Raw genomic sequence first — 14,249 nt, 5'->3', positions numbered from 1 at the left:
TTCTACATTAAGAGGCAGGCGAGGAAGTGGAGACATATTCTGCAAGACTCTCAGCCATATAGGAGTTCAAGACCTATACTTAACGACTTCACTTTTGTTCAGCTTTAACTTTCATTGTTAAGAGCTACCCGAATCTACTATCATTTTTGCACACTGTTTGGTTAGGTTTGGACATGAAAAGTACTTAGCTGGGGTGAGCAAAAGATCACTAGTGGGTTGAAAAACTTCACTTACAAAAGTATGCTATATTCCCAAATGTATTTGCTTGTCTGCTTTCATACAACTCGAGTGACATCCCAATCTTAGTCCATAGGATTTAACATGATGTTGGCCCACCCTTTGCAGCTATAACAGCTTCAACTCTTCTGGGAAGGCTTTGCACAGGTTTAAGAGTGTGTTTATGGGATTTCTTTTCAACTATTCTTCCAGAAGCACATTTGTGAGGTCTGACACTGATGTTGGACAGGAAGTCCTGACTCACACTCTCTGCTCCAATTCCTCCCAAAGGTTTCTACCAGGCTGAGGTCATGACTCTGTACAGGTCAGTCAAGTTCTTTAACACCAAACTCGCTCATCCATGTATTTATGGACCTTGCTTTGTGCACTAGTGCACAGTCATGTTGAAAAAGGAATGGGCCATCCCTAAACTGTTCCCACAGAGTTGGGAGGATGAAATTGCCCAAAAGTTCTTGGTATGCTTCCTTTCACTGGAACTAAAGAACTCAGCCGAAATCCTGAAAAACAACCGCACACCATTATCTTAGTTCCACCAAACTTCGCACAGGGCAGTCAAACTGTTACCTGGCAACCACCAAACCCAGACTCGTCCATCAGATTTTCAAACAGAGAAGCACTCCAGAGAGCACGTTTCTACTGCTCTAGAGTCCAAGGGTGGCGTGCTTTACACCACAGCATCTGACACTTTACATTGCACTTGGTGATGTAAGGCTTGGTTGCAGCTGTTTGGCCATGTAAACCCAGGAAGCACTGTTCTTGAGCTAATCTGAACGCCACATTTGGAGGTCTGCAGAAAGTTGCTCTTCCTCTTCGCGTATTAGCACTTGCTGATCCAGCTGAGTTGATGTTGTTCCCAATCACTTTGACTTTGTTATAATACCACTAACAGTTGCCTGTGGAACCTCCTGTTATAAAGCCCTATTGTCTATATTACCGCAATTTTTACAACCAGAGGTTTAAGTGTCTCCTACATAATTGGGTTACTTTCTGTTGATCACTGATTACAGTGGATGATTACTTTCTACTCAGCCTGCTGAGAGATGGAGGAGGGCCCCTGCTGGCCATATCTATGGGACTGATTACAAGTGATAATGCCCATTATATATGCTGGTTAATGTTGGAATTTTCTTTCTGTTTACAGACAATGTTAAGATTCCCATCAGCCCAATCAGATCATCTTCAGCTAGATGAAATGACCACCGAATAAAGTGATAACTGCAGAGGAATGTAGGAACTTACATTTTCCTGAGAAAGATTAAATTATGATAAAAGACTTTGTTTGATTCACCTTCTTATTTGATGGAAAGGGAGATAAAAAGGAAAAAAAAAGGTTGAAAAAAGTAACACGCAAGAACAGGGATGACTGTGAACAAATGGCATGAGATAAAGCTAAAGAAACAGCAGAGAGCGAGATGGAGTTTTGTTTGCTTCAATGATTTAGAGACACTCCTGAAAAGACTCGACTTAATCTATTTAGACTGTGTGACCAGTTTTCCTCTTTGTTCCTCGTGGGTTCTAGGACATCATAGAAATTTAAACCTCATCAAGCCAAAAGTTTTACATTTTCAGAGTGTCATCTATCAGCTTCTGTTTATATCTGTGGGCAGCTGTGATTTACAGTTTATAGGGGAGCATATTTGAGCTTCAGTACAGAATCAACCAGGGCTTGTTTATGGTGGTTATCATCAAACATAAATTTCAAGTAGCAAATAGCTTTAGGCTAAAAATGAAATGCGATTAAGCACCATTTCCCTTTTGTTGATTTGTGTCCTCTTGATATGAAGAGTTCAGTTTGTTATTATTTTGATTATCTTTGGAAAACTACAGGTATAAACTTATCCAAATTCATTTTTTTTCTAACTCATTTACAGAGCCCAAGCTTGATATTAGGACCCAGTGGAGCTGTAGTAACCCTGTGTCTTTCTCTCTCTCTTTCTCCCTCGGTGGCCCCTCTCTCTCTGGAACCTCCACCCACCTAACGCCCTCAATCTCTCAACGTGCCAATTGGACCAGAGGCCCTGCAGGAGACCTCAATACCACTACACAGTGGAAATGTCACCCATAACACTCTACTCAGGATGCCAATCACTTCACACTGTTCCCCACTGTGAGCATTTGTGTGCGTGTGTCGGGGAGAGAAAGCGAATGATCAAGGGGCACGTCCATGTGTGCAAAGAGAGCATGAAACAATTATTGCCAGTGTGACAAAATCCCTCATAACTCTACCAGAATATAAAATTAGATTTCGCCAAAGTGTACGTCTAGATTTATGGCTTTTGCTCAGTGATGTGTGAGCATCTGAGTGTAATGAGCCTGTCCATCCGAGAGGATTATGGGTTGTCTGGTTAATATAAGGACTACAGGTGTTTGTGGAACTGCACATGATTACACATCAAAACAATGAGAGTGTGCGTGCGTGAGTGTGCCGAGTGATAAACAGGCCTTAGTTAGGCGTGAAGGCAGAAACAGATGGAGTGGGTTACGGACAAATAACACACATGAGCCTGTGAGGGAGTGGGAGTAAGCCCATGTCTGAGCATGCATATGTAGTGTTGTTTGTTTCTGGGAGTGTTTGGGATGATCCGTGCATTCAGTATATGGATATGCAAATGCACGTGCCCAAGAAATCTTAATGTACACATACATGGATATGTGTGGGCGTGTGCATTTACGTGTGTTATATTTGGAGCGCAGTGGCGCAGGTGTCTCTGGAAAAGCCGTCCATTTCAGTGGAATGTGGGTTGAGTCGTGTGAATGCGTATCAGTTTGCACAAGAGAGGGTGCATGATAGGGAGGGTGATGACGAATGACAGGAAAACAAGGAAGGCAGGGGGATGGAGAGCTAAGCTGGCAAAGGCTGGCATGCCAGGCGCACTGTGGAGCCAGGGGGGGCGGGCACTCTGTCCTCATGGCAGGCCCCTCTGTCGAGCTGTGAATACAGAGACAACAGCCGGCATACACAGACATAGATACGCAGGGTAGATTCAAACAGGGATGGCTGCACAGCTCATCACATACAAACTCACAATGTAAACGTTTGCCTTGAAACATAATTAAGCAGTGCAGGTTATTGAAGATTTACTTTTATTTAAAAAAAAAAAAACGCAGTGAACTGAATTTTAAAGATAATTGTACATCGAGGTTTTTAGTCATACTTTAAGTTAAAGGCAACTCACTTTTCAGTCTTACAGATGTTTTGCCATTTGTTTTAATGACTAACAAAAATAAATTTTCTTTTTCAGTGCTGATGACATATTACAGTCACATTATTAGCATTTTCCCTATGTGGGTTTTCTCTTGGTGCTCCTGTTTCCGCCCACAGACATGCATTAACTCTATGGGCACGGATGTGGGTGTGAATGGCTGTCTATCTCCGTGTGTTAGCATTGATGGACTCGATGGGCTCCATTACAGAGATACACCCCTGTGCTGAACAAGCCCTGCCTCACATCTTGTGTCATGGCATATGTCAGCACTGACAGGCTCCAGCCCAAAACCATTAAATAAATGAATAAATAAAACAAATAAAAATACAAATCAACTTGTAACTGATAACCAATTAATCACCGCATACCACTGTACAGAACACGCAGATCTACTAGAGTGAGTGACAAACTGTCTTTAACACTAATTGTGTAAATCCAGTTACCGTTGACTTAACAGTTCTCAACGCACTTTGACTATTTTATTTTTCATTTCACTCCTCCTGACTTCAATGAGACCTGTAGTACTAAAAATAATAGCGGCTTCCTCTTAAGACTTTGTTTCCAATAAGCACACGTGTGTGTGTGTGCGCACTCCTGCGTTCGCCATCTTTCAAGTGTTTTGACAGAATAAGTACATTTCACTGAGGTTAAGTGGGGGCAGACAGATCTATACACTGATCCCACATCAATTTGGAACAGATGGAAAGTTATTAGTAGAGCTTGAATAGGGATGGAACGAGGAGACTGTGGGACAGCAGGGCATTTCTGAACACTGCCTTTCCATTAACATTATAATTTTTTCATATTTTACTATGAGGAGGTGGGGTGTGCAGCCAGGTAGCATACATGTATGGATCTGTGCACATTTCTTGTAAAATAACGATTTTTTTCCCCCCGATTTTTTTCTATGGAGCCCAAGAAAAAGAACTCTTAGACGCAAACACAAGCGTCGTTAATCATCTAGCACATCCAAAATTCTTCTGCTGGGTCACTTCAGGACACCAGGAATTACACAGCCTTACATAATGAGACTTAGCATTAATCTTTAATCTAAGATGCAGCTTTCATGTGCCAGAGTGGTTCAACTGGGATAGCATAGCACGAGCCTAAGGGCCAGCATCTGTGGAAGAAAATTGCTAGCTTGAGCCTGCCTCTGTTGTTTTTATATTTAAGTTTTCCTGTTTAGTCTGACAGAATATAATTGAGCTTTAATGTGTATTCTTGCTTTCATTAGCACCAGAAATTATCACAGCGGAGAAATGTCCTTGCCATTTTTCAAAACTAGGCATAGTTTTCGATTCAGGAAGTGCAAGACGGCTCCCATAAAAGGAGCCTTTAATCAGTGAATTTAGAGATACTTGGTTTTACTGGGTGGTGATTTGTTAAAACATGCAAAACATAGCTGAGTGAATATAACATGCTTCTCAAACCATAAGTCAACTTAATATGTTCCCCGTGGAGAGAAAAATGGTGCTACGCTTATCGGCTGTGCTGTTAATCTTCCCCCATTGTTTCACTTTGATTTATATTCTATTTGCTGCTGAGTAACGCAGTTTCTCCACAAGGATATTTAAAATTCTTACTAAGTCAGGCTTACATTTTAAATGTATACCATATGATTTAATTATAATCACCAAAAATGAGTGTAACTAATCTCAAGTCTTATGGTGAGCAATATTTTATGCAACTGAATATTGTATCACACCTCAGCGATACTGTAGTGGCTTGAAAATAATTACTGAAAGAGGAGGAAAGGTATAATAAAGCAAAGAGGAAACTGGTATTCCAGGGAATAAAGCTGCCAGTTTCTTTTGTTCTAATGTCTTTTTATTTCTCATGAACACCAAAACTTCCATGTACTTAATAAGCAGGAGCTGCTCTTACAGGATAGTTCCATGTTTTACTGAATATTTGATGCGGCTCAGTGGTCATGGGCGAGTCAGAGAGAAATGAGGCTGTCATGTCGGGTGAGTTAGCAACCTGATTAAGCTGGATGCCAACCTTTTCTAACTTTGATGCATTCATGTTGGCTGTATTTAATTCATGAGACTGGTGCGGAAGACTGAAAGTTGAAAAAAAAAAAGGGGGGGGGGAAAGAGAGAAAAGGATGAAGGTAACACATTGCAATTTCACTCTGCCTAGTTCTCACCTTTTCGTGCTTTGTTTTTTCTTTCTCTTCAACTTACCATTATCTCCCTCTGACCTCCACTTTTTTTCTTTACTTACAGGTCAAGTTGGGGTTTTTTTTTTACTTGTTTTTTTAGCCTTTAACCTCTAAAACTCATCACCTTTACTCTCACTGTCTTCTCCCTTTCAAATCTACATCATCTCCCTCACTTCTCATTGTCATTTTTCTTAGCGTCATCTCTCTGCACCAGCATTGTGTGCGTCTCTGAAATCATCCTCAGCTTTTACAACTCATATTTTATGCATTCCGCTTTTACGCAGAGTGACTAACAAACAGTGAAACGACGAGGAATTTGTGACAGCTCCTTTTTTCCTTTTTCTGCAATGCTATGCATTCCCTTTCCAATTTTTCTTCCTCCTCCTCCTCCTCAACCCCCCCAAAATACATTTTCACCTCCATCTATAATGCCCCCCCAACTTAATTCCTTCCTTCCTCATTCTCCCCAGGTGAAGTAAGGCAGGGGAAAAATGAATAGCGAGTGCTTGGCCTCCCTCCAGCACACATTTTCAATATCCAAGGGACATTTTAATGGTACTTTTGTAAACAAGCACACACATAGATGTCTGTATGTCTATGTGGGAATGCTCTCTATTAGTGTGTGAATGTTTGACGGGTGTGTATTTGTGCTCTTTGCCCACTTGTTGTATGGGTGTCCAGCAAAATAAATACATCAGACGGTTGGCTCAAAAGAACACATTTGTCTTTCTCCCTGGAGAATGTGAATTATTTAAAATGAAAGCTGGGGAAGAGAAATGACTAACAGTAGCAGGTGACGTGGCTGGAAAGGAGAAAGATGGAGAAGGATAGCGAGGGGAGACCAGATGGGCAGGGGTGGCACCTAGCCAAAAAGAGGTAGTATAAAGATAACAAAATGTAAGATAAAAGGAGAATGAATGATGAGTCAAAAACATGAATATGGAAAGTGGGAAAGATGCTCTATCATAAAGGTTAGGATGTGGTTACAAATCACTGGCGAAAGACTGGAAAGCTACGCAAATAGAAGTAAAAGAATGAGAATACAATAAGACTTCTGTCTGAGACAAAAAGAAATAGGGAAGGCTGATAAGGACATGACAAGAAGTGACAACAGACAGAGCGGAAGATGACTGCAACAGAGGGAGCGACTTTGGAAACATATGATTGGCTACTAGTGCCAAATTTGAGCACGCAACACACAAACACACACATACACACACACACACACACACACTTTCTCGCTCACCGCCCTGTACAAATGCATCGGATAAATCTCCAAGCTTCACCAGCAGATTTCAGCCTGTTAACCTGCCTCGCCCTGCTTCACCCCATCTTACCCTGCCACATGGTCGCCCCAGGGGGGCATGAAACAAGAGCTGGAGAGAGGAAAAGCAGAATGTTGATGGGAAATATTGAAAAGAGACAAGATAAAAAAACAGAAAGTCAAAGAGGGAGAAAAAAAAAGGAAAAAGGTAGAGGAGGAGAGAGAACGCAAACAGTTTCTTTGGAGGAAGTCGTGAAGTGTTGCTCTGATCAGTAAGATAGAAATTAAGTATACAGTTCTTTGGCAGCACAGGGAGCGCGTGGGGGGTAAATAGGAGAAGGAAATAAAGGTGCATGAGGGGGGAAAGGGGAGGAGAAGGATGGCGTGTAGTAAATTACGGAGGGAAGGAGAGCAATAGGAAGGAATAGCAGGGTGGTGAATGTGATGGAGCTGGATTGTGAAGCATCAAACAAAGATAATAAGAGAATCCGCTGAAGGCATGAGGCAAACTCAGTAATTATATAGAAAGAGCAGCCTGCCTTAATTAGAACAGGATGGAGCTCATGAGTGTGAAAGAGACACACGCAAAAAAACCCCACACATAATTACACATGTACATCAAACACACCATTTCTGAGGTAATATATTACGTAATTTTTTTGCCCCCTGGTCTGTTCCTGTTGACGGCTATTCATAATGAGACCGAAGAACATATGTGTGCTCCTCACAACGCGTGTATGACTTGTGAATGCACACAGGGTCAAGATGTACACATCCAAGTCGTCCTACCGCTCTGGTTTTTAAACCCGCTCTCCTTTTTTGGCCTTTTATGTATTTCATGAGGAGGCTAAGTGGACATAAGCTCTAAGTTCTTCGTATTTACACTCATCTTCACAAGCAGCAGCAGTCTTGCGGTCCTCTGAGCAACAGCGGATTAGTTGCATGACCTAAATCTTAAACACCAGGATCTCCTCTTTTCATCCCAGAGATACTTGGTAGTAACTCAGTTGTAAGAGACGACTTCACCACCACACACATTTTTGTCTCTTTTAGGTTTTCTATAATTACACATTCATTCAGTTTTGATGCAGAAAGTAGTCGAACTGGAGAGATGAAAGCCAGACGAGAGCCACCGCATGGCTGGACACATAACAAATTTGCTCTTTTGCTGAGTTTTTTTGTTGTTGTTAAATTAAGTTAAATGTCCTTTAATACCTACACTTCCTAGGTAAAAACTTTATAAAAAGAATTATGACAGCAGTTGCCATAATCCGAAGTAATCCAGCATTCCTTAAATCTTCTGTGACCCTTACAGAGGATGCGGTAATAATCCTCTTCCCTACTGCACTGCACTATCTGTTTACACCATTATCAGTAGCTTCTCACTGGCTCTTCAATATTATTGACCGGGACTGAGACACTTAGTGCATTTTCACTCACTCAGTTAAACAATTACGCTCAGGAGTAAATAAGACATAGAACCTGTGAACACTGTATGCAAACGTACATGGGAATCAGTTGAAGATCACAGCTTTGTTGTGTTTGTTGCGATTTACTGCTTTGCATTCTTTTTTTATTGTACTTCACAGCAGCTACTCATTCATATTCTTGAAGGACATGTGCATGAGGATGATTGCGACACATATATAAACTCAAATGTCCTTGCGCACAAAGCATTTCTGTAATCTCACTATCCATTTTTATGAGGTGCACATGGAGACCCGATGTCTTTCTCCGACACACAAAATGAAATTTAAAAAAAAAAAAAGTGTGTGTGTGTCTACTGTGAGATGTGTCCTTAGTATAAGTGTGTATGAGCAGTCCCAGCGCAATTCCTCAGTTTAGTGGAGCATTACAGCTGATCAATAGCTCTGGTGCAGTGGGAGATGTCTGGGCTTTGGCTGCATATTCATACCATTACAGCTGAAGTGAGGAAAGAGGCACTACAGGGAACGTGTGTGTGTGTGTGTGTGTGTCAGCAGACCACTCTCATGGATAATGACATTCTCTATCACCTAGTGGACCACACAGTTACTTGCTAAACTGCACCCAGTCAAGGTTGAGCACCGATAGAAGCAGTCTAAAACGTCTCTCTCTCTCTCTCTCTGAGTCTCTGTGGACTCGCAGGCTTTTCTGTGCCATCACTGAGACTCACTGTCCTTGTCTACTTGCTCTTTTGGCAAGATGCCTGACATGTTCTATTCTCCCTTTACTCCTTATTTTCCTTTAAAATGTTACTTTTTTTTTGTTGGTTTCCTGTCACTGCTTTCTCTCTTCATCCATCTGCGCGGTGCTTCCCCGTACCACATTGTTATTCTCCTCCGAGTTTCTCTGTTGGTTTGTACATCAGTCAGATTCTTCAGTCCGCGGCGAAGATTTTATTGTCGAAAAAGCATTGTCAGTAATTACAAAAAGCAGGACAAGCAACACATACTTTATTTGCACACGGCCCAACTGCCAATATCATTAAACAATTCTCAGCTCCAACTGTCAAACTGTTACTGCAGAACCAGAAAATGTGCAACGCAGCCAAAGTTCTGCACAACTTATCACCAACTTTACTATTAATACTATTTATACTGGATTTTTTTCCTTAACTATTGGTTCCTCTCAACAGCTAGGTGTTTTACAGAACTATTGTTGGCAAAAACTTCATAAAGTTAATATTGTTACGGCCCATCATTTACAATGACAGACAAGATATGTGATGAATTACCATATCGGTTGTTAGATCCCACTAAATGAAAGCATTCCAAAAGCGGCATATGGTACAATCATACCAAAAAATGTTAAGGTTAAGAAAATATTATGTCCCTGCTACGACTTAGATGAGAAAACAGCAGTCTTCACTGGAAGATCATGCGATGTACAAGTCCACAGGTAATGCACAAGGTCATCGACATCCCGAGGTGTCTGAGGGAGAACACTTACTGCAAACGACCCCGAACGTGATGGCTTTCATGGCCACGGCAACAAAAATTGTTGCTCACCCGACTTCTTCCCCAAAATGAAAGTATAGTTAAAGGCATGCTGCTTTGACACAGCAAAGAAGACGTGCAGAGGGAAGTGGTCAGAATGAGACTTCAAGGAAATGACCTGAAAACAGCAGGAGTGCTGAGAGCTGTGCAGAGCTTCAGACAGAGACAACCTTGAAGTGGACAGCAGGCAAACTGAATCCAAGTAAGGTTTTGACTTTTTATGGATAGACTCACTGAGCCTTTTAGCTATGTTGCTGTTTCTTATATATTTTAGTTAGTAGCACAATGAGCTTCACCTTGGAATACAAACACGCTGGTGTAAATTACTATTGTGAATCAAATACACAGAATCAATACATTTTTAATAAAAAACCACTGCGGGGATCAATATGAGATCACCGCACCGGGTTCAACAGTCTAAATTACTGTCCCATTACTGCACATTACAGTCTAGTCAAGTGACTCCAACACCCACATCACATTGCACAATAATTCAAGATGGGGTGTGAAAACTAACAGCGAGAGTCAGGCGTTCAAACTGCTGCTATTATATGAGCAATTGTGACAAAAGATCGCAATACTGTCCGTTTCAGTTTACGTCAGAAAGCAACACATCAAACCACCCGCTAGCTTACTAATGGCAGCACTTCATGTAGGTGTGTCTGTGTGTTAATCGGGACATTTATGCCTCATGAAAGAAAGATGTGTTGTCAAGCTTGGGACACGGCCTTCTGAAGAAACAGTACACAAAGTCATTGTGTTCACATTCACACGCACCAGGCTCTTCACACTTCTCATACTCACGGTACACACACCATGCCTCACATGCCAATATGTGTGACAACGTTTGGACATAAACACGAAATATTTTAACATCTCTGACAAGTCAAGATCCTCGCAATCGATGGCACCGTCAGTATAGAACAAAAGGAGGCACAGTTTGAAAATGAATGAGAAAGGTGTCTTTGTACTTCTATTGTCTGCCCTCTAAAAACATGACCACTGCGGATCGTTCTTCTTGTCTAAACACTCGTTAACATTGATTTCTCCTTTCTGTCCTTGCTCACCTGCACTTGTTCCCTTTCCCTCGTTCACTCTTACAGTATCTGCTGTATCTCTGTGTGTGTCTCAATACAGATCAGCCTTGCTTTTCTCATCTTCTAATGCCATTAATCTCTTCTTTTATTCTGCCCAACTTCATCGCCCTCAAACTCCTCTCCTTTTTTCTTCTTTTCACTGCAAAAATCCTCATTCTGTTAACTCACTTCAAGTCTCTTGTTGAATATTACTTACTCTAAAGGTAATGTCAATTTCAGAGTCTTTTTAACTGAATATATCTTCAACAGAACTATACGGCTTTATAATATTTGTAGCTGCTAGCAATATCTGCCTGAACCTCCAATGTAATTTGGAATTTGGATTGGCTCTAATGCAAGTGGCACTGCCATTTAACACATGAAAAAAATGCCAATTTCACTTAGTTTGCATACAAATCATCAGTTTTGATTGCAATGCAATTATTTGCTGTATTTTGTATGTGCTATTCAATACACTGACACCGGTTTCTAGCAAAAATTCAAACCAAGTTGTGTTTAAAAAAAAAAAACAAACAAAAAAAATCACACACAGTTTTTGTTTTTTTCCTGTTGTGTTCCTGCTCGTTGTTAGTCCAGAGCATTTTATCAAAGAGCTAAAACACATGAAAACATTGCTAATCTTTCTTTTCTTTATTCAGTATTCTGGATTTGTTGCTTTAGTTCATTTCCGACACAATTCCTTTCTCGTTGCTTGTATTTGCTGCATTCTTATTCGTGTATCCACACATCCCACTATCTGATTTTCCATTCCCTACCTTCACAGCTGCTGTGTCCCTCCTCATAGCCGGCGCTGCAGCTGCACTTCCCAATAGGCACCAGCCATTCACCTTCGGCACTACAATGCATCCTGGGAGGGCTGTCTGTGTCAACTTCAGAGTTGTTAACACAGGTGCCGCGCACCTCTACAAGCGTGGCAAACGCTGCCTCGGCCACTGTATCGGGGAACACTGCCAGGTTCTGGACGGTTGCGAGACAGCGTTTGTAGTAAACCCGCACAGCCACCAGTGCCACGCAGGCACCGACATCCTGGAATGCCAGGTGGAACCCTTTACGATTGAGGTGGCCGATCTCGCGCACCTCTGTGTTCAGCTTCATCTTCCTCTCACCAAGATCACCCTGCGTGAAGCTCTCATCAGCAGCAATGGTATCTATCTTGGTATAGCGGTCCTCTCGCGTCACGCCTCCAAGGTCCCTGTCTGACTCGACATACAGGAGGTTGAAGGTCTCCTTGCAGGTGCCTGCTACACCAGGGATGCTGTTGCAGTCACGCAGAGTGAACTGGAGCTCCACAAAAATGCGCTGTCCACCTCGACGTGCCACCCAGCCCGTCTGCAGCCAGTTGTTCTGCTGCGTGGGCTCCATCACATTGCACACCTGGTATGTCCGAATGGGCTTATACTTCTCATCTACGCCGCTTATTTCCTCCCACTGTAGGGATAAAGATTTGGGCAGGGGGGAAAAAAAGACAAAAACTTTTAAATGTGAGGTATAGAAAAAAGAAAATCAAGAAAAGGAATACGGGAATGGAAAGAGACCATGAATAAGCAGCAAGGAGCTTAGCAATAACATGAAGGACTGACAAGAAGCAAAAAACAGCAAGAAACAGATGATAAAAATGTTAAATGACAGCAGAAAGAATAGATATGCAAACAGGAGTGAGTAAGTTCAGGTTAACAGTGTAATGACATAATCTGATGAGTGGGTGTTTGAAATAAAAATCATTGGTTCTCAGATTGTCTAATAGTGTCACACAATGACATAATGAACAGGCTCAGTCATCGTGAGTCTTAAGTGGTGTTTCTGCAACTGTGGGTCAGACCTTAGTCACTTTCTTTCGATCTCAGCCTGCTTGGCACTTAAACTAATGGCATTTGTGTTAAATATTTGTACAAACCAGGGGTCGGCAACCCTAGGCACGCGTGCCACAGTTGGCACGTGAAGGGTTAACTGATGGCACGACCATAGCTGGACTGGCCATCGGGCATACTGGGCATTTGCTCGGTGGCCCGGTGACTTTTTTTTCTTTCTTTGTAATGGTAAAAACACTGAAAGGTGGTGGATTGGCTGGTCGGTGTGTAAAAATAACTCAGTTGTTTGGTGGTGGCTGTGGCGGTGCTTCCACAGATTCAGTAACATTAGCAAGTGGTGGAGGCCAGCAGGTGGATGAGAGAAAGGGGAGGCAAGAGGAGAGACCCGAGGCGGCCGCCGGTCCGAGTGTCAGATGAACTGAACTTCAGGTAAGAAGTTATGACCTGCAGTCTATCTGGGTCAGATATAAACCAAGTTTAGGTGGAGTTTATTTTCGTTGTGCTGACTTTTTACAGTCAGTTACAATAACTCGTACTGCGTGCTAGCTAGCATGACGGAGTTTCTATACAGCTGGGTGGATGCTTTGATGTTACTGATAGTGAACTTTATTTTATTCATAAGGTTAGTAGAGTTGCCAACCGTCCCGTAAAAAGACAGAATCGTCCCATATTGAGAGAAAATATTACTCATTTCATGTTGAGGTGAAAAGGAATAGTTTGTCCCGGACTTCAGCTAGAATGGAAAAAGACACAAAGCTGGAGTTATTCTATGTCTTTACGCTGCACAGCTGCCTCTTCTTCTCTCATTCTCTCCCCTCTCTCGCCTGTTGCTACTTCAATCATGAAACTGATCAATGATCAGCTGATCGGCTTTTTTCTCGTTTGTTTATCGCCCACTTTGCGCCAGAAAGAGGAAACCGCCGAATGTTGCGCTAAACAACAGCAGCACGTTTAAGCTTGATCAGCTGTTGTTAGAATGTATTTAATATCACTTTCTAGTAGCTGATGTTTGCTGGAGCCACAGCTGTAAAAGCTGCTGGTCATGATGTCGGTTTGTATATCTGGTGAGAGGGAAACCAGGAAGATGAAACCAGGAGATGTCCTTACTGAATCATCAGAGCTGAACAGGTGATGGAGAAACAGGTTTACCTTTTAGGTGACATGAATGAGTTGAAGGGAAGTTATGAACTGTTCCTGAGAAACAAATAACACCAGGATCCTTTTTTTATGTAGCTGACAGCTGATAACTGTGCAGGGGCGGGTCTAGCAAAGTTTTGCCAGGGGCCCATGTAGGGCATTAACAGGGAAAGGGGGGCACAAAGAAATACTTTCTTATTCTCATTTAAAATGTCTAGCTTTTAATAAATAATTCTCTGAAGCTTATGATAGATGTATGATGTATGATAAAAATCATACATATAAAATAGAAGCAGCTGGAATCCATAGCTGTGTGTGTTCATGGAGCTTGCATTTTCACCTGCTGGACATCACTACC

The 14,249-nt window shown here is 42.0% G+C and overlaps 1 protein-coding gene across 2 annotated transcripts in view; it reads right to left on the bottom strand.

The window, feature by feature from the left end:
• The window catches only part of LOC120726362 (ephrin type-A receptor 7-like), a 154,739-nt gene that overhangs the window by 97,223 nt on the left and 43,267 nt on the right, over positions 1–14,249 (bottom strand). For both annotated transcript variants that reach the window (XM_040019876.1, XM_040019877.1), the window contains exon 3: positions 11,702–12,374. In XM_040019876.1, coding sequence (XP_039875810.1) covers positions 11,702–12,374 — 673 coding nt within the window. The remainder of the gene's footprint in view (positions 1–11,701; positions 12,375–14,249) is intronic.

The sequence above is a fragment of the Simochromis diagramma genome, unplaced genomic scaffold (assembly GCF_900408965.1).
Source record: "Simochromis diagramma unplaced genomic scaffold, fSimDia1.1 OVJJ01000753.1, whole genome shotgun sequence".
NCBI classification, from domain to species: domain Eukaryota; kingdom Metazoa; phylum Chordata; class Actinopteri; order Cichliformes; family Cichlidae; genus Simochromis; species Simochromis diagramma.
The sequence above is the reverse complement of the archived record's forward strand: the minus strand, read 5'-3'. Positions and strand labels throughout refer to the sequence as shown.